Genomic DNA, 19817 nt, shown 5'->3' on the forward strand with positions numbered 1-19817 from the left:
TCTTAATATAACATGAATATTTAAAAAATAGCTGCCGGCCATGTCAGTCAAATGGGTGGTCCACACTCCACAGTGATCCAGAAAATGTTGGGAGTCGCTGATTTTAAACTAACAACCTGTTTTACATAATTTCTCCTTTAAGACGTGCGAGACATGTGGGAGGTGAACAGGAGGCGTTGTTGCGTGTGCACTGCAACAGACTGCCGTGCCAGCGTGTGGCTGCTGGCCTCCTGGTGACACCCCAAATATATAATATAATAATCCTGTTAGTTCCTCTTCATGGTGATGGAGCGTTTTTACAGTTGTGTAGCGAGAACATAAGGGCAGCCATGATGCACTCACTCATCCACCTGGTGATGACACACACATAACAACAATGGGTTATTATATATTTTTGGAATATAAGGTATATGCATGCACGCAGTTATTATTTTGTCACAAGCTCTAGTAGTTGTCATTGGTTCAATATTTATAAAACTCACAGACACACTTCAACCTGACGGCCTCCCTATTTTGGGCATGTCATTACAGGCGAACATTCTCCAAACATTAAAAAGCAAAAAGAAATTGCTGATCTATTAGCTCACATGTTGTTGTGATCTTGTAGGCCTGATATATTCGACAAAGTTAGAGAATTAGGACGAAAAAATGTAGGTAAGGTCTCTGCCTGATAGCAACCGTATAAGACACCAGGAACTGAGGGGGGCAGTTGAAAATGGTGAGGGCGCACATCATTTTATATAGTAAAGAAATATCTACAGTACATAAAACTTAAACTGAGGGGACAGGTGCCCTCTGGGCTGGCACCCCTGTGTCGCCGGGCCTGCTTTGGCTCCTCACGTTAAGTCTAACTGAAGGCTACACTGAGGCTATTGATTTTATGCATGTGTGTTCTATTACGTCGATGGAAAGTAAAGTAAGGCACACTTTGTGTAAAACCCACCACAGAGATTCAACACATTCTGCTCCTGGAACAGAAAGGCATTTTCAGCATTTCTCACTGCTCCACTGCTCTTATCAACTGTACGCAGACTGACGCTGGTGGCACCTGATAGTCCGTTAATATTACAGTGTAACTCAATGCTGTGGAGGAAGCAGCACAGGGTGTGTCATCGTCACAGCGCTGTCACACTGCGCCTACTCTCTCAACTACTAGACAACTCTTCCACAATCTAACAATCCTACACACACAGTCTGTAACATAGTGTGTAGACATACTGCATTGGCCACTGGGGCTACTTGTCAAAGACGTCACCATTATGAATTGCAGCATGCTATAACTCCACTACAAGGAATACGCCCAAGTCTTACATACTGTAAGTAGTAGTCATAGTAAGCCTTGCAGAGCCATAGGGTAGGACCCTATCTGTTGTTGCTGTATCATGAGGCGGCATGATGCTAGTATGTTGCAGGGACTTGCCCCCTATCCAACCAGTGATGCTGAGTGGCAAGCAGGGGGGCATTGGGTATGACCCGGCCCAGGGATCAAACTCTCAGGGGCGGACATTCTAACCACTAACCAGGCCACTGAGCTGACTTACTGCAAGCTGACACAGAATTTTCTTTTTATTATTATTATTATTATTATTAATTTGTATTTTTGCAGTTTTATCATTTGTAACGGTCAGGGTACTAAAGTATAATTGTTGTAACAAACCACACTGCTTGAAAATCATTTGAGAATTCAAGCAAGTTATGATTATTTGTATCTGTACCTTTACAGTCCTGCACCTCCACAGGCAAAATAGCTTATAGATTGGCTGTTTTGTTTGTTGCCATTTTTGCAAATATAAGTATGTCTGGATTTTATACCAATGAAAAGTACTATTAAAGAGCTTGTGACTAAATAGTAACTACATTGAATCCACATTATTTTAAAATATTCCTAAAAAACTAAAAAACTAAAATGTAAGAGATTCTTATGAGGCTTATATGCCTTGACAACAACCCTATGCTGTATGTGTGTATTAAGTATTTGTGTTACTGTAGGGTGGTCTGTCTAGATTTGTGTTCCATACAAAGCAACGTACCCATTCGCATCTATTTGCCTGCAAGCTGCTTCTTCATACAAGACTTGAAAGACGTGAACTTCTCATCCATTTTGAGGCCCTGTGAAAGTGTGTGTGTGTGTGTGTGTGTGTGTGTGTGTGTGTGTGTGTGTGTGTGTGTGTGTGTGTGTGTGTGTGTGTGTGTGTGTGTGTGTGTGTGTGTAACAGGGAGAGAGAACCAGAGAGAGACAAAAACATACTGTAAGGAGGCAGAGGGAGAGTCCATGAAACTAAGGCTGTTGTTCTACCGTAGACCCACAAGATGGCGGTATAAGTTCACAAATATCACAGCTACAGCAGTCATGTCAGTAAACAGAAACATGGCACACAGGTGAGGTAACTGAGTACTTTACTTATGTACTGTGCTTAAGTACAATTTCAAGGTACCTTTTTCTTTACTTGAGTATTTCCATTTATTGATGCTTTATACTTCTACTCCACTACATCTCAGTATTGTGAGTTTTACTCCACTAATATTATAGATATACTAATAGTTAAATCACACTCGTGTGAAGTGAGGGGAGCTCTTATCATCATACATCACATTCCGTGCTCAGCCAATCAAATGTGGTACACACAAACACACAAAGCTGGGCATAGGAGAGGCTAGTGCCCCTCAAAAATGTACTGTAGGTTTGGGTCCCACGGGAGTCACCAGATTTATCTTTTGGGTCTCAGCTGAAAAGGTTTGGGAGCCAATGTTCTATAGTCCAGTGGTTTTCCAAATAGATTACGGCAGTGGTTTTCCAAATAGATTACGGCAGTGGTTTTCCAGGGACCACCAGTGGTCATTGAGGGGGTTCCAGGTGGTCCCCAATTAAACTCAAATGATGGAGAGTTGGTAACCAAATGGACCCTTATAGATCTTTAACGCTTGATAGCGTGAAATGAAACCATTTAATTTAATTTCATGCTCTCAAGAGTTAAATTATTGTCTACACAATTAGAGAACGTAGAATAATTGGTATTTTGACTGTTATACTTCGTATGGGTGGTACCATATCAATACAGCATGGAACTGTGGACAACATGTTCTTCAACAACAACAAAATATTCTAAGCCAAGTTTTGGGTCTGCTAGGCTAAAAGTCATCAAGTGGTGGTCTGTGGTGTAAATGAAGAATAAATAATGGACCTTGACATGAAAAGGGTTGAAAACCACTGGAACTCTCTGCACACTGAACTGACCCTTCCATTTGTATACTGTTAGAGTTAAGGTGAGACCTTGAAATTAAGTTTGAGAACCAATGCTCTAGTCTGTCTAAGCCTTGGTGACGAGGCAGATATGAACACCTTAGAGTCTCTAAGGTGTCCATATCACCTGTGCGTACCGTTGTAAACATGAGATAAAGAACATTTAAATGTCTCCGGCGCGGCCGGGAGAGGCCTCTCACCCTCTCGGAGCGGTGCAGCCGGTCCTTCATGATGCCGATAAACTCCTTATAGCCCAGCTGACCGTCATGATCCTCGTCGAAGATCTTGAACACGGTGTTGACCACGTGACGGGTCAGCCGGAGGCCTGTGGCCACGTACACCGCCCGCGTGAACTCGTCTAAGACCAGGAGAAGAAGAGAAACGTTTATCCAAAGCTTTTTGGTGAGCTGTGACCTCATCTACAATGGAAGAAAAGAGACTAGCACTTGAACCCACCGGGCGCAAGAGCATAAATCGCACAGACGGCGATTTCCTGTTTCCTGTTCCATGTTAATGAATGCAGCCGTTCTCACTGGCCAGCCGCGCATGGACGCTCCACTCGCGCACGTGAATACATTTTCTCCACTCAATGCAGGAACGAAGTTTGTCCGCGCACATTTTCTCATTGTGGCCTCGCAATAAAGAGCGTGTGTGCGTGACACTTTTTTGGGGGGGGGGGTGGGTTCAAGCCTTTTTTCCCCTGAATAGGTTTTGAATTATTTCAATGGGAGCACTACGTATTTTTACGCTGTTCTGGAAACAGCACCATTACGAAACGCTGAGTGTGTCAGTTCTGCTCTGTGCGTTCACGCCTGGAGTTTTTTATCTGGACTCTGAGAGTTGAAATGTTTTCAACCTTGAGTTTTGGTGGACACAAGCCTGAAAACCAGACCAATCTGCCCTGTTAGTGCCCCCTAGAGACCCAAGCATACAATCATATATTACAATTGGCTAATGGCTAATACTCTGACAGACTCAGACATATTGACGGATCGGTAGCAGTGAGCTCTGCATAGCAGCCCGAACCTCTAGTACAGTGGTTCTCAACCAGTGGCCCGGGAACCACCAGTGGTCTTTGATGGGCTTCCAGGTGGTCCCCAGCTAAATGATGGACAGTTGGTTTCATTTTACACTGTCAAGAGTAAAATTATTATATATATATATATATATATATATATATATATATATATATATATATATAATATATATACTTTTTTGTCTTCTGTGTATGTGTGTGCTATCCTATTCTCTATATACATTTTGGGCATATATATACTCTATCCTTGCATCTGTTTGCTGTCTCTGGACGGGGGGAGGGGTATGGGGGGTGGGGAAAAAAAGGGAAAAAGACGGAACTGTTTTGAGTGAATTGCCTGTCTGTCTGTATTAATCTGTAAAAAGGAATAGAAACAAAGTAAACACAAGAGTAAAATTATTGTTAAAGATCGACATTGCTCTAGTAGAATAAATGACCATAAGAAGGTACAACGTAACTTTGAAACCCACACAAAACATGTAGCGGGCACCAGACTCCAGATCACCGGATGAACTCAGGTGATCTGACTCACCTTGACCAACAGAACGGTTGGCGAAGTTGTACATCTGCATGGCGATGGTGAAGTCCTCCAAGTTGTTCAGAAACTGGAAAAAGGTCCTAAACTCTTCAAAGGTGATTCCCTGCAATGGGCACAAACATGGGAGAAATGTACCTACAAGTAGCAGAAAAGCACATGCGTGCGTGCGTGCATGCGTGCGTGCATGCGTGCCTGCGTGCTGGGGGGGGGCATGTATTGTATCTTTTAGGAAGAGGTCAGGTCGTTTGCAGACTTTTCTAAAGCAGATTAACCTGACACTTAAATAAACAAAAACAAAACCAGATGAACGCTCAAACATCTCGGTAGCAACACTGCTGCCATTGATCTCCAGTCAACCGTGCCGCCGCTACTAGCTTCTCCTGTCGGCCCCTGGGGGCCCCCGCGCCGAGCTGGGCCAAGGTGTGAGCACACACACACACACACACACACACACACACAAACACACACACACACACACACACACACACACACACACACACACACACACACACACGCACACACACACGCATACAGACAGCTTCTTAACAAATGAGGCAATGAGTGAACGTGTGACTCTTTGCTGTTTTAACAAGGCGAGGGCCATAAAATATCTCTCAGCCCAACGATGAGACCCACTTGATCGTCAATGGAGATCTAGCAACAGGCTCCTCAGCGCGACTGAGGAGCGGGTCGGCACTTCGCACACAGAAGAAAACAAATTTAAAGTTTCACTCAGCAGCTAATTCAGACCCTCTCCAAGGGAGTGTCAAACAGCCAGAGGGGGTATTGGGGAAGCATTTGGTGTATTACTCTGGGCGCTAGTGGCTCAGGAGGGTAGAGCTTGGAGACCGAAGCTTCCAGGTTCCCCCTGGCTGTGTCGTGGCTGTGTCGAAGTACCCTTGAGCAAGGCACTGAATGCCCTAACTACACCCAGTGAGCAGGTGGGTGCATTGCATGCATGATTTTCTCTGCCGTCGGTGTGTGAATGTGTGGGTTAGGTTTTCTGCAATCCATACAATGTGAAGTTACTTCCTTGGTATCATGAAAACAGTAAACACGACAGTAACAGAAAATAGCAGATATAATAGCAGATATACAAGCTCATAGCACGTCACTTCGTGCCACGCAATGATCTTGTAGATTTCTTTTAAATCTTGAAACTCAAATCTTTGCTTCTGGGGGTCGGAGGCCAAATAATCGGGTCCTTGATCTGAAAGGTTTGAGAACCACGTACAGTAGCAACATACTTTTTGTTGTTTGTTTTTTAGGAAACTGTTTTATACTGGATTTATAGTAGAACACATTTTTAGAATGGGCCTCAGGTCTTAATGGGTTAGAGCATTGGTTCTCAAAGTGGGGTCCGGGGACCCCCAGGGGTCCTTGGCGGAGTTTTAGGGGGTCCCTAGCTAAATGATAGATAGGAACCAAATGGACCCTTATGGGTCTGTACTCTGTATGTAACTCAGACTGTACAAATGGGGACCTTATGGAAGTTATGGGGGACCTTGGCATATATTTTTCAAATGGGAGTCTGCGGGCTAATAAATGTCAATTTGGGGGTCCTTTTTTTTTCTCAAAGTTTGAGAACCACTGGGTTCGAGGTTCTCTTACCTTCTCATCCTTCATGGTGTTTCTCAGGTTCTCCAGGTGGGAGTCCACACTGTCCACGGTGGTGTAGCGCAGCAGGATCTGAGCGAAGTCCTTCTCGCTGATGACGGGCAGGCCTTTGGAGTAGGACAGGAACTCCACCTCCAGAACCTCGGTCTGAAGGTTGTCCATGAACCTGCAGAGGAGAGAGGACCAATACCACAAGGTAGAAAATTCTCTGGAAATGTCCTGTATTCAAAACGTTACTTACGTTAACGTAAAAGTGCAAAAGTATTGGTATCAAAATGTACTTGAGGTGCCAACGCAAGATTACTCATTATGCAGAATGTCCCGTTTCACTTTTAAATGGACAAGCTCACAACATGTCTATGGGTGGGTCCCGTGGGGACCAAGTACCGAACCGAACGTGCCTGGGTACCGGGTACCCATTACCCTTGCACGGGTCCCACAGACACGCAGTCACACGATATTAATTTATTTTCTTCCCTTAATAGACGCGCAGGGAACAGAGCTGATCTACAAGCCTACATCGCGTTGCATCAGCGACGTGTTGTGGGCTTGTGGCTTGCAGAGGCGGAGCTATCTCTCTGCATGGAGTTAGTGACACGCGCTGTGCCTGGCACTGAAGCATTGAAGCAACATCATTATTAAAATTTCTTAAACGTAATTTTCAAGTGAAGTTTATGGAAGGAAACTTTTAAGAGAGGGGACAGGAATCTTGCGGCTTGCTTGAGTCTTCACTGCATACGTGCGCAGCACTGAATCAACATGAGACGAGAGAGGAGATAGAAAGCGTTGGTGCACTCACTTCGAATGCGCGCCTGTGTGTGTGTGTGTGTGAGAGTGTGTGTGTGATCACGGCATAGGGTCCAGATGCCCAGACAGTTTAGAGCTTGCCAGTCTAACTTCGAAGAGAGGTGGCGAAAAAAAAAAAAAAGTAGCCTACTTTGGGCAGCCCGTGTGCATGTACATTTCTGTTATTAGCAAACCACAGCATGCAAGCCGCCTTTGTTTTCAATGATCCCCCCATCGGCACGTCGATCGGAAAACCCGTTCTCACCTATCGGCCGGCCATTTTCAAAAAGCTGAAGTATAGAACAGGGCTTAATTTAATTGATAATTGAAGAATAATCTAAATTGCAAGCATACACACCTCAAGACTGAGAGTGTCATCAAAAGGTTACTTATGAGGTAATATACCCCAAAATATAACTCCATAATTCAGAATTGGATTGCATCATAATTGCAGTCTTTTTTTGGGCAACACCAAAAACGGTTCCATTCTTTTCTGAATTCAGTAGGAAACAAAACCACAGAAGTAGCCCTCCAAAATGAATGTTGCCGGTTTCTAGTGCTGAAGATATAAAAATAGTTTCCGGTACCAAAGTACCAGTACCAAAGTCATTGGTTGAGTGTCAGGGCAGACACACGTGCAAATTAAATACAAAATAAAAATGCATGCTTATTGTGAAAAATATACCAGTGAAAGATTACATGGTCGCTGTCGGGCAGAAACCTCTCAGCTCCATATTCTAACCTTTTGGTGTTTTTTCGTAAATTAATGCCCTATTTCATCATACTACAGTATCACAGAAAAACTACCAGATCTGCAAGCTTTGCAACATGGGGGTAAGCAACGTGTCTTGAGCTTGCACATCTGCTACTTTTGGATAACGGTTTTGGATATATATGAGGGTTCCACCCGACATAGTAAATATAAAAAAATATATTTGAAACGGTACACAGTGACTTTACTTCCACTCACGTGTAAAAATCTTCAAAGTTCAGCTCTGCCTTGCCTTTCCTCCCGAAGAAATGCACCAGTAAGGTGGTGTCCGTTTTGTTTTCGTCCACATGCTGTACAGATAAAGGTCCAGAGTGTTCAATCAAATCTATAATCCTACCAAAACAAATTATGTACAATACAAGTTCATTAAAACAACAAGGTATAAAAAATTTAGTACCCTGAACTGAACTTACATCTATGTTATGTATAGATGGGCAGTATTTGAAATACATGTATTTGAAATACGTATTTGAAATACCTTTTTTGTATTTTGTAATTTGTATTTCGCTGGGATGGAAGATGTATTTTGTATTTTGTATTTAGATACATTTTTTGACCCAGTATTTGTATTTTGTATCGAAATACATTTTCAATGTATTTTGCCCATCTCGGATAAATGATGGTCTTGGCAGGCGGGATGTATTATTGTATTTACGACTCTATTATGCAGGACAACAAGGCAAGATAGCACTTAAAACCAGTGGTTCTCAAACTTTTCCCTGTCAAGGACCCCCCAATTATTGTATTATTTGGCCACAGGCCCTCCAATATTTGTGCCAGAACGCATTGTGCAAGATTTCTTTTGAAAATATCATGTATAGGGTTAAAGCGATTAAACTGATTTTGATGCTATGTTAACTCATTTTACTAGGGACCCCTGGAACTCCCCTCAAGGACCCCCACTTTGAGAACCGCTTAAAACATATTATTACAGTTGACATTCGTTAATTTTGCCATGTTAGTTTAAAGCCACCGCCAGGTGCAGCCATTAGACAAGGACTCACAGTTAATGGTTAACCTTTTTTACTGGTTGGAGTGGAAAAGTTCCCCCCCCCATTTGTTCAGAATTCATCATGCACTTACTTTTCATAAAATGAAAAAAAAGAACTCTGCTCCAATGGATAGGCATGTAATTATAGGTGAAAGTCATTAAAAAATGTTGAAATATTTTAAAAGACTTTAACTTTTAAAGACGAAGTGATCTTGTAGAATAGCTATTCTTGTTAATTTAACGGGACACTGTCATATGATGAAGTACAGTATTAAATCAGGCATTAACCCATTCAGGCCTGACGTCGAAATTAAAGAAAATGTCTTCTAAATCATGACAATTTTCTGAAAGATTTGAGGCACATTTTAACGACTTTTCAAAAATAGCAGACCTACAAGTTCTATGAGCTTGTAGATCTGCTATTTTTCAATAGCTAAATTATAACATAATGCAACACCAAAAGGGGTTCCCGCCCAGAATGGGTTAAGATAAAAAAAAATCTATAAATAAAACGTTAAAAAGATCAAGAAGATCTCCAAACTAAAAATAGCCCATCTACACGCTCCCAACGTACTTGTAGATTGGCTATTTTGGGCGAGTGACACCGTCATAAGGACAGGGTGTAAATGAGGCCATCAAAGGTGACGCCGCTACTACCTCGGAGAGATCAGAGAACACGACTTGACTGGCGCCACGCCTCAGCGTGTCCCACATGCCCCGCCCCCTGGCGGCATGGGGCTCTGCCCCTGGCTGCTCACTGGCGTCTGGAAGGACCTGCAGCCGCGTCAGTGGGAGCACACAGCTGTTAGATCACACACACACACACACACACACATCTGGCAAAGACGCTGTCTGGATTAGTGACAGAATCACATAGATAGAAGCACACGCCCTAAAAGAGCAAACAACGGAAACAAGCATGCGCGCGTGCACACACACACACACACACACGCACACACACGCACACACACACACACACACACACACACACACACACACACACACACACAGCCCCCTTATATTTGTGTCATAATGCGACATCACGAAAAACACACATCGGACTAATGAGCTGCATTTACCCCCCCAAAGAATTACAGATTTTCAGCGAACACAATACGTTTTCTGCTTACCAAATTTAGTCCTTTCTCGTATGACGGAATCTAAATAAGCCCTGAGCATTTGACATCCATTCAATCAGACACACACACACACACACACACACACACACACACACACACACACACACACACACACACACAGGGCCTCTCCTCACTAGAGGGATTGACACCCACATATCTGAGGAGGCTTTCTAACGTTAGAAGGTCCATGGACCATGAAGTGGAGTGGGGCTGCTCTAGCAGTGGTGCATGCACTCTTTTCTTGGAAGAGAAACGCAGGCCAAGACAGACAGCTGCATGCGTGTGTGTGTCCCTGGAACCCAGGGCGTGAAGCCTGGGTGGGAGCAGAGCGGAGCGGAGCGGGGGAGCCATGCCAGTTTGGATCTGTAACCGGATCCACCCAAACAAACATCATCCGATACCGAGCTGAGAGCTGACATGTAGGTCAGTCCTTCTCCAATGTTTTCACGTCAATGAACCCCCTAAATTGATATGCATTTGGCCATGGAGCCCCAGGGTGAAATGGTGTTGTGCCAGGGAACCCCATAGAGAAGATTTTGTGTTAAAAATGTCCACAATTATTGCAAGTTTTTAAAGATTTTTGAATGGCCAAAGCATATCAAATAGTGTTCAAAGTGGTCAAACTGATGCATACAGCATATTAAATCATTTTGCTGGTGACCCCACTAGACCCCCTCAAGGACCATCGTTGGACCCCTTTAAGTGGGGGTCCTTGAAATTAAAAACGTGAAGAATCACGTAACAAAACTATACCGGAACCCCAGTCTACACTATAGAAATCCTCAGTGCTTATTTAACTTAAAGTGTACAGATGGAACCATCTGTAAACTCTCTGAGTTACAGACCCCGTAAGGGCCCATTCACAGACCCTAGTAAGAGTCGATGTGGATCGAAAACCGCTTGATGTAGGTTAATAAGTAACCATGCACCTTTCTTTCATTCTCGATGGTCACGTGGGTTTCGGGGCTTTGATTTAAACACTCTTTCTGGAATTACGTCTTTCTTTTGTTCATTGTTTGTAAGCGGTGAACGGGCCGGCCCTTTGCCAGAAACCTCAGAGGATGTTTTGTGTTACTTCTCTTTTTTTTTGTTCCCCCAACAAAGATTTACAACGCAGAAGCGTGTTCTGAGGCAGGACAGTAATAAAGTTTTTACTTTACTTATTATGCTAAATGTATTTAATATTTATGTAATATTGTTTCTTTTTCAGCTGTTTTTTAACTTACTAAGATTTACTTTTTTTGAGTAACTTGTTCTTTAGGCCTACTTGAATTTTATATTTATTGAGCTTATTGACTTTCACTCCACTACATTTCATATTGCAAGTTTGACTCTTTATTTATAGAAAGGGACTCCTGGGACAAAAAGAAAAAACCTTTAAGCTGTACAGCTGCTATTTTATATATTTATTATATTAAATTTTACTTTTGTATTAACATTTCTAAATGTCAATACAGCAATAGGCCTACTTGATAAATAAAAACACATTATGTACTGTAATTTGTACTTTTGAGAATTTGCTTGAGTACTTCCACCACTGTCTAGTAAAACTCGAAGTAATGATATCTCTCTCTGAGGTCTTTAGAATTATATCTGGCTATTCTTTTCATTATTATGATAGTAGGGCATGCTCTAATGTGCTAAAAGCAGAAAACGTTCATGTAATTGACATGCACAATACAGAAACCACTTGGAATGCAGTGGTGCTACTTTTAGTAAAAGTAGCATTACCACAATGTAGGAATATACTCTGTTTATATACTCTGTGAATACAAGCAAAAGTCCTGTATTGCAACTTTTACAAAATAAGTACCAAAGATTTCAAACGTTTTTTTTTTTTTTGGTCAAAATCATTAAAAAGGACACAGTGGTTTGTTTTTTAGACAAAGGCTTAATTGGTTAATAATAATAGACACAGTATAAAATAAGGCTTAATTGGTTAATAATGTATTTATTAATTTAGTAATTTATAACTAGTTTTAAATTTTTTGTAGAGTGAAAAGTACAGTATTTGCCTCTAAAATGTAGTGGAGCAGAAGTAGAAAGTAAAAAAACTAAAATATATGGAATGAAATGTCAAGAAAAAGCACTCAATTACTAGTACTAGTATTTATTTTTTTTTACTTGGAATGTGACTTGCATGCGGTTTTGGGGAAGCTGTGATTTCTCACTTCCAATTATAAACTAAACTATGTTGATTCTGATCTATTTATATCAGCCTGTCATTTCTGATGCTGTCTACTAGATTCCACTGACGCTCCACACAGCACCAACAGTAGTTGGGAGCATTGAGCGTTAACATTGTTTAGTAGGCTACTATCATTATTGACATCTGTAAATGGGTAAACTTCTACATTCATTGTGGTATTAATACTTTCAATTAAGTAAGAGTTTTTTGGGGGAGTTTCACAACCCAAAACAACACCCCGTAACAGACAGCAGAGTCTTCTGTAACACGTAGCCTTGCCTCATTTCATAATATTTATTTATCCTATTGGATTTTTTTCTTCCATCTTCCACGCCTGCAGGGGGAATGTTTAAAAGCTTAAGACAGCTGATAAAACATCTCTAAACGTTGCGCTTCGTCGCGTTTCACCAGAGACAAGAGATTTACGACTTGATCCCACTGCTAATTACGGACGATCCTTTAATGTTATTCCCATCCTGTCCATGAAAAGATCCTTGATATGCTTGTAATTAGAATACTTGGAGGGGGTGGGGGGGTTCAACCGCAAGTCTAACACACTGGTTCTCAACGTGGGGTCCGGGGCCCGCCAGGGGTCCCACAAATGGGACCCTTACAGGGAGCAAGTGGAGCAAAAATGAACACTTCAGATTTTATACTGTAGATTGGGGGTCTGACAGATGGGGGGGGGGGGGGAATCTACACTATAAAAATCCTCAGTGTTAATGCTTATTTAAAGTGTACAGATATTTGTAGACTCTGAGTTACAGGCCGTAAGGGCCCATTTACAGACCCTAATAAGGGTCGATTTGGACTGCTGGTGGTCCCCGGACCCCATGTTGAGAAGCGGTGTTTTAAAAAGACGAACTGCCTGCTCTGTGGATTTGAAGCGATGTGACTTCTGGACCTTCGCTGGAACGATGCCGTGAGTAATGCAGCGCAAATCCAAACAAAACAAAACAAAACGACACACCTAAACCCTAAGGTCTTCACACGGTGTCTGGAAAAGCGTGGGCGCTCTTTCTGTTAGCTTGTAGACCCGTGTGTGTGTGTGTTTCATGGTCAGATCCATTACAAAAGGTAACCGGAGCCCAAATACCACTTTTGAAGAAACTGTAAAAATCAAACATGGGGGTCCGAGCCTCCGAGGGGTTGCAGTGCTGTCACTCTGCAGTGAAGAGCCTTTTCAAGGTGTGTGTGTGTGTGTGTGTGTGTGTGTGTGTGTGTGTGTTCCCATGATGACTAACCCAACTGTGACAGAAGACCTGGACATTAATCATCTGCACTGCTGCTGGGAATCTCCACAGTGCGCACACAACACACACACACACACGCACACACACAGTGTACAAATGAGCCACAGTGCATGCTCAGAGTGAAATAAACACTGAGGATTTTACAGTGTAGATTGGGGTCCCAGACATAATTAAAAACAGATCTGCATCAAAGGGGGGTCCGTAGATTAATGCATATTAAAGCTGGGGTCCTTGAAATAAAAAAGGTTGAGAACCATAAAGTAAAGTAGCATACTGTAGCTGGTGCTGCAGAAAGATAATGATGAATACTTACGCCGGGTCTGCCACCACATGGTCCGTACAGCTGCAAAGCCTGAAATGAGACAGAGAATAATAATAATAATGCTTGCATTTCTTTGCGCTTTTCTATGCACTACGTGCTTACTTGCTTTTAGAATAGACATCAATTCATTATGCACATGTTTTGCTTAGATTTTCTTTTCTCTTTTTATGGTATTTTCTGTTGGATTCTTTATTTATTTGTTCATTCATTATTTAATTAATTTGCTCTCCAATTTATTATCAATATATTATGGCGATTCATGCCATCTTGGGGTGGAGGTGGCTCAGGGGTAGAGTGGCCGGATGGGTTCCCAGTTATCGAACCAGGGCTCCCCCAGAGTTAGTGTCAAAGTGTCCTTGAGCAACAAACTGAACCCCAAATTATTAGTCCCGATGTGCAGGTTGGTGCCTTGCATGGTTTTCTCCGCCATCGGTGTGTGAATGGGTGAATGGAATGTAATGCACAATCTATGTAAAGCGCTATATAAATGCACCATTTACCTTTCTTTTTTTTTATCTTCCCCTGATGCCCTCCCTGCTTAAAGGGACATTTCACCGCTAGAAGAAACTGCAGTAACTCAATATTAATGGTAATTGTAGTAGATAACAGTAACACAATTTGAAATTTGCACCCTATGGCCAGAAAAATAATGTAGTCTGGTTTGACTGGATTGCTGAATTCCTACAATGCTTTAGTGCACTTCCCCTCCTTGTGTAGAGGAGAGGCTGCATGGAGGTGTGACTTTGTAGTCCAGGAAGTAAGTGAGACCACATTTTCATGACAGGTTTTTGGTCATGAACATGGCGTCATGACTCATTAACGCCTAGAACACCCAGGGGTATAAAGGACTATTAAATCAGAGCGCCCAGCGATTTACAGCAACGGAGCACCAGGCTGCTTGATGTATAGCCAAAACAATCCCGAGGCGATCGACAACAACAGGAGGTATGATTAATTCTAACGCGACTAGCGACGGGGCCGCGATGGGCCGTCTAACACACAATCTTTGCTTAGAATTGGACAGAATGATTTAGACCAAGAGTTATTAATGTTTTAAGATTTTCAGTCTCATCGGCTAAAATGGGGGGGAACATTTTCATGAAATGACATTGAATGTTGTGCAACAGACGCTCCCAGCCTGTGGAGCGATGTGATCCGTTTTGATATCAATACATTTACGTCCTGAGCGCTGGGCGTTACTAATTGAAAGAACGGAGAACTCCATCCCTGCCGCTCGGGGTGTTAAAATAAGCTCTGGTTGCAAAAGGGGTGAAGTGGCCCTTTAACAGGTGTCCCGATCAACCAGCAGGGGTCCCTAGTGCTTCGAAGGACTGGTTTCCAACCCACAAAACCTGGTACAGTTACAAAGAGACAAAGCTACCTACATATCTTTTGCAGTCTCTGTTGAAGTGTTGCTCAACATGCTTGTTGACGTCAAGCATGCGTCCGACGAGCAAAAAAATATAAAGCCTGGGGTTAAAAAGAACATGGAACTGTCTGACGGAAATAATTTGTTTTCCCTCCATTACATGTACTGTGAGAATCACTGCTCTGCCCCACCCAGATTGCCCCTGAGCTTTAAAAATAGGCCCAGAGTCTCCATGCTCATCAACTCAGCTCTGTTCTCTTCTAACAAATCATCTAGATCAAGGGTTCCAAAGAGCTTTCAGCTCAAGACTCCAAAGATGACTTTGGTGTCTCCCCCGGGCCCTAACATACATTATGAATTCATCACTTAAGCCCTGTTGCAATAATAGTGAAAATATCATATCTACAAGCTTGGCAATTCACTATTTTAGGGGGGGGGGGGGGGAACTGGAAATCTGTGTGCCTGTTAACCATCCCAGTCACATGAATTCACATTGTCATGTGTCTTCTGCAGACCGGTCTGTCCCCAAGAGCTGGGTGGGTGTTTTGCAGAAACCTAAAAGTGTAAGATCCAATCAGCGTCTGCCCTGTCAGGGCCCTGCGATTGACAGACACTGATTGGCTCTTCCACTTTTTGTTTTCTGCAAAATGCCCACCCAGGGCCAAAATGTGTCATTTTCAGATTCTTTAAGACTTTTTCTTTTGCTAATTTCTTCAATTTGTTTTCCTCATTTTGAAACTAAATCTGGAGTGCCCCATAATGATGTTATGATGGCTGATGCGGGTCTCAGCTGTTTGGCCCCGGTCCACACAGTAAGACTCTGCTGTGTTGTGTGTGATAAGACCTCAAAGGGGTCGCTCCTATCGCCCCGTTCACATCTCCTGTTGTTTACATCCACCTGCATGCTGCCGTAAAGAACAACCCCAACGCAGATGAAAGCCTTGGAGCATGTTTGACCCTGTACCCCCCCCCCCCCCCCCCCTCAGGCACCAGGTCTGTCCAGACACACACACACACACACACACACACACACACACACACACACACACACACACTCTCTCTCTCTTCTCCCTCCAGGAATACTGCGTGTCATGGCGGTAAAGTCCACGACTGCCAGAAAGCCGCCTCTCCTCCTCCCACCTGCTCATCAGGTGTATCCGGATCCTCCTCCGCCACGGCCGCTTCCTTTCTGTCGCTCTTCTTCCGAAAAATGTCCTCCAGCTGAGGAGAAGGAGATGAGACAAAAAAAGGGTCTTAAAAGACTGGGTGGCCATTTTCAATGTCCTTAAACCCCCTGTACTCATAGAAAACTGGACTTGAGTAATAACTCTGACCACTTTTCCAGTCTGGTATCTGGCATTTTTGGCTAATGTTCCCACCCAGAATAGGGATGCTGGGTTCAAATGGTTAAAAGAAGACACCTTCCTTACCAAAAAGAACTCCCGTTTGTCCACCATCTGGTTCCCATCGTTATCGAGCATGTTAAAGGCGATCTTAAAACCTGCCAGGGGCTCTGAGAAGAAAACAACATCCATTAATCCTTTTCTATAAAAGAAAAACATAATATATAGTATACATAATATAGGTTTACAAATGAACGTAAAACAAGTCATCCTATGTATTCATGAAGCTTACTGACTTGTAAGAATGCACAGCAGGAACAGGTACTCTGTGTAGCTGACGATGCCTGAAGACAAGATGGATATCAGGTCAATAAGCGTCGTTTTATAAACATGCAACCTGACAGAGCAGGAGGAAGTACTCAGACCTTGGACTTAAAGTTGCACTCTATAACTTGCGTGTGATTATAATCAAATCTATACTCAATACAATAAAACATATACAAATGAGGTGGTTGAATTGGTCTCTCTGCTCTTCTATTGAGACATTCAATCCTGCTTCTGGTAAAGTTTGACATGACTGGTCTACAATAAGGTACAGGCTGAAGGTCAAATTATAATTTCTGCTCTGAGCAAGCAGGCAGGCTACTGTATTAGCTCAGTGGTTGAAATTTCAGAACTTGCGCAGAAGACCCGGGTTTGAAATCTCGGTACAACAGGAAAGTTACAAAGGGTAGCCTCAGAGCCATCTAATGGAAGAATTGCAATATTGAGGGGGCAGAAAACAGCACGTTCATGTACTCGCGCGAGCCCATAGACTCCCAATGCATTATGTGCACTTCCGGTTATCCCCATGCAATACTTCCGGTTGTCCCCATTCAATAGAAGTCTATGTAGAAGAGCTGCCATTGGACTGGCCCCATAAAGTAAACGGAGTTTGCGTACTAACTCTGTCTTACTCTATGGCTCTGGGCCTTAAGTAAAAGTATAATACCACAGTGGGAAAACAAATATTTATTTTACAAGTAAAAATGTATAAATGTAATATCAAGCATATATACTTAAACTGTATTTTAAAGTACCGGTATGTCCATTTCAGAGTCATATATGATGTTATTGGACTATAATGTCAATTATTAACGACCCATTTTATACTTCGGCTATTCAAAAATAGTGTCACATGTTCATTTGGGGGTCCTTGACATTAAAAGGTTTGAGCCTCAAATGAATACCCCGCCTCTCTCTTTCTCTCTCTGATAACATCTTATAAGGTGCCTTTTTTACTCATGGCCTGTGCTCTTCCCCTCCTCTCTGACAGAGAAACAGAGGCTTTAACAACTCAGCCTGATCTATCTTGCACACAAACCCAAACAAATTCAAAGCCCTGCAGCCTTCTGATCACCTTCTTGTTTGGATAACGCCGTGTAAAACATTCTCAAGTGATCTGTCACCGATCGAGACCGCCTGATTTAGCTTTTGTGTCGGGCTTTGTGTCCTAGACACGCCGCCCCCTTTGTTGTATGTGACACACACGAGAAGGAAAGAGTAACTGTCAGAGGCTCATCTCAGCAGACTGAGGAGGGGCCGGCCGCCTAGCCGCCTGCTCTCTCTCTCTGAAAGCATTCCCAAGCCTTTGTTTTGCTGCAGAAGATAGAGAATTGAAGCACAGATAGTTCTGGGTGACTGCTCCAGGTGTTATGGGAAAAAGATTCAGGTATGGGTTTTGCTTCAGGGAGATCTTTTTTGTTCCTTCTTTTTTTAAGAGGATCCTGAAAGGAATACCCCCCCCTGAATAAACAAAGATAGACTGATCTTTTGCATGCTCTGTTTCCATAATTTGTTTGCGAAGTCTACTGAAGAACGCATCAGACAACAAATGCATGTTTGTAGATGTGTGGCAGAGGCACAGAGCACTGTGCATTGTGCACGGAGGCCACAGTAAAGTAAAGCCACAGCACGATGCCTGAGTGTTACTCATGTTATATGCTAGAGGCAGCGGACTGACCTTCTTTGCATGAGGAGTCCAAGCTGCTACTTTTCACCTTACAGGGGGGAGTTTCCCCGGCCAGACATAGCGGGGGAAGGAACACGTTATTCCGACCAGTTCTTTCCCCTCCATCAGGCACCCCGGCTGGCCAGGAGGTAGTTTAGAGACCAGGATTACTGCATGTTTTTTGTGGGGGTACCTACCACGGGGAGAACATGCAAACTCCACACCTTTCGCCAACCCCGCCTCAGGTATGGGCACTGATGACGCGGAGGAGAGAATACGCCCCTAGCACCCACAGCGTCCCCAGCGGAAATCGAACCCAGGACCTTCTAACTGTAGCAGCCAATGTTGCCTGATTAAAAAGGTTCACAAATAGCAAACTACAAGCTCACAAAGCTTCACATGGAAACACAACACTTTCTTTCTTTCTTTTTTTCTTTCTTTCTTTCATGTTTAAAATATAGATAAGGAGTGGTCTAGGACTCCAAAATCAGGATCAGCATCGGAACCCAAAACCCTGGCATGGTTGGGGCATCTGCTGTACACAGTGATATAGCAGCTCCAGCTGGCACCCAAACGTGACATAAATCCACATCAGAGATGTACAGCGGTGCGGCCTCATAAGTGGAGAAGTTAATCTAAAAATCAGCCGTGACGAGACGCAACAATCCGCTCATCTCTGTTTGACACGAACAAGCCTGACAGTGACAACACGTCTCTGAGGCTTCAAAGAACTTTTCCTAAAGCTCAAATGGAGTCGAGGAGGAGAGGAGAGGAGAGGAGAGGAGGGGGGAGGAGAAAAAATAACTTTTAAGATTCCAACCATGGCTCATCTTCTATATACCACACACCTTCACTGTGGGAGAGAGAAAAGCACCCCCCTCCTCCACCACCATCACCACCAGCCCAAGTAGATGTTATTTAGACAATACAATGGATTCCACAGAAACACTTCATACAGAGTGGCTGTCGGACCCGGAGATGTAATCCAACGCCGTTCTTAAAGCTTCATAATGTCCGTGGCGTTCGGGGTGGGGGTGGGGGGCGACTGGGGGCTGGCCGGTGGGACATGCCTCGACACAACAAGGTTCAAACAGCTCCTTCATTCTCTTAAAGCCAAGCTTTGTTCGCAGATCAATCCAGTCCTCCTTTTTTTTTTCCTCAACAAAGCTGCAACGTTTAGCAGCCAAGGATTAAAAGCCCCCACATCCCAGCATTGGCACTTAGCTAAAGCA

The 19817-nt window shown here is 43.2% G+C and overlaps 1 protein-coding gene across 1 annotated transcript in view; it reads right to left on the minus strand.

The window, feature by feature from the left end:
- micu3b (mitochondrial calcium uptake family, member 3b) overlaps positions 1–19817 on the minus strand; it is a 30527-nt gene that overhangs the window by 1741 nt on the left and 8969 nt on the right. Inside the window, exons 5-14 of the mRNA XM_080773925.1 lie at positions 16892–16939; positions 16683–16765; positions 16393–16473; positions 13875–13913; positions 8189–8280; positions 6427–6598; positions 4810–4918; positions 3442–3599; positions 2031–2109; positions 1–350 (exon numbers count right to left, since the gene is read on the minus strand). The exon at positions 1–350 is cut by the window's left edge and continues 1741 nt beyond it. Coding sequence (XP_080630051.1) covers positions 2041–2109; positions 3442–3599; positions 4810–4918; positions 6427–6598; positions 8189–8280; positions 13875–13913; positions 16393–16473; positions 16683–16765; positions 16892–16939 — 851 coding nt within the window. The 3' untranslated portion in view covers positions 1–350; positions 2031–2040. The remainder of the gene's footprint in view (positions 351–2030; positions 2110–3441; positions 3600–4809; positions 4919–6426; positions 6599–8188; positions 8281–13874; positions 13914–16392; positions 16474–16682; positions 16766–16891; positions 16940–19817) is intronic.

Source organism: Protomyctophum bolini (genome assembly GCF_963924005.1).
Source record: "Protomyctophum bolini genome assembly, chromosome: 10".
In the NCBI taxonomy this organism is placed as follows: Eukaryota; Metazoa; Chordata; class Actinopteri; order Myctophiformes; family Myctophidae; genus Protomyctophum; species Protomyctophum bolini.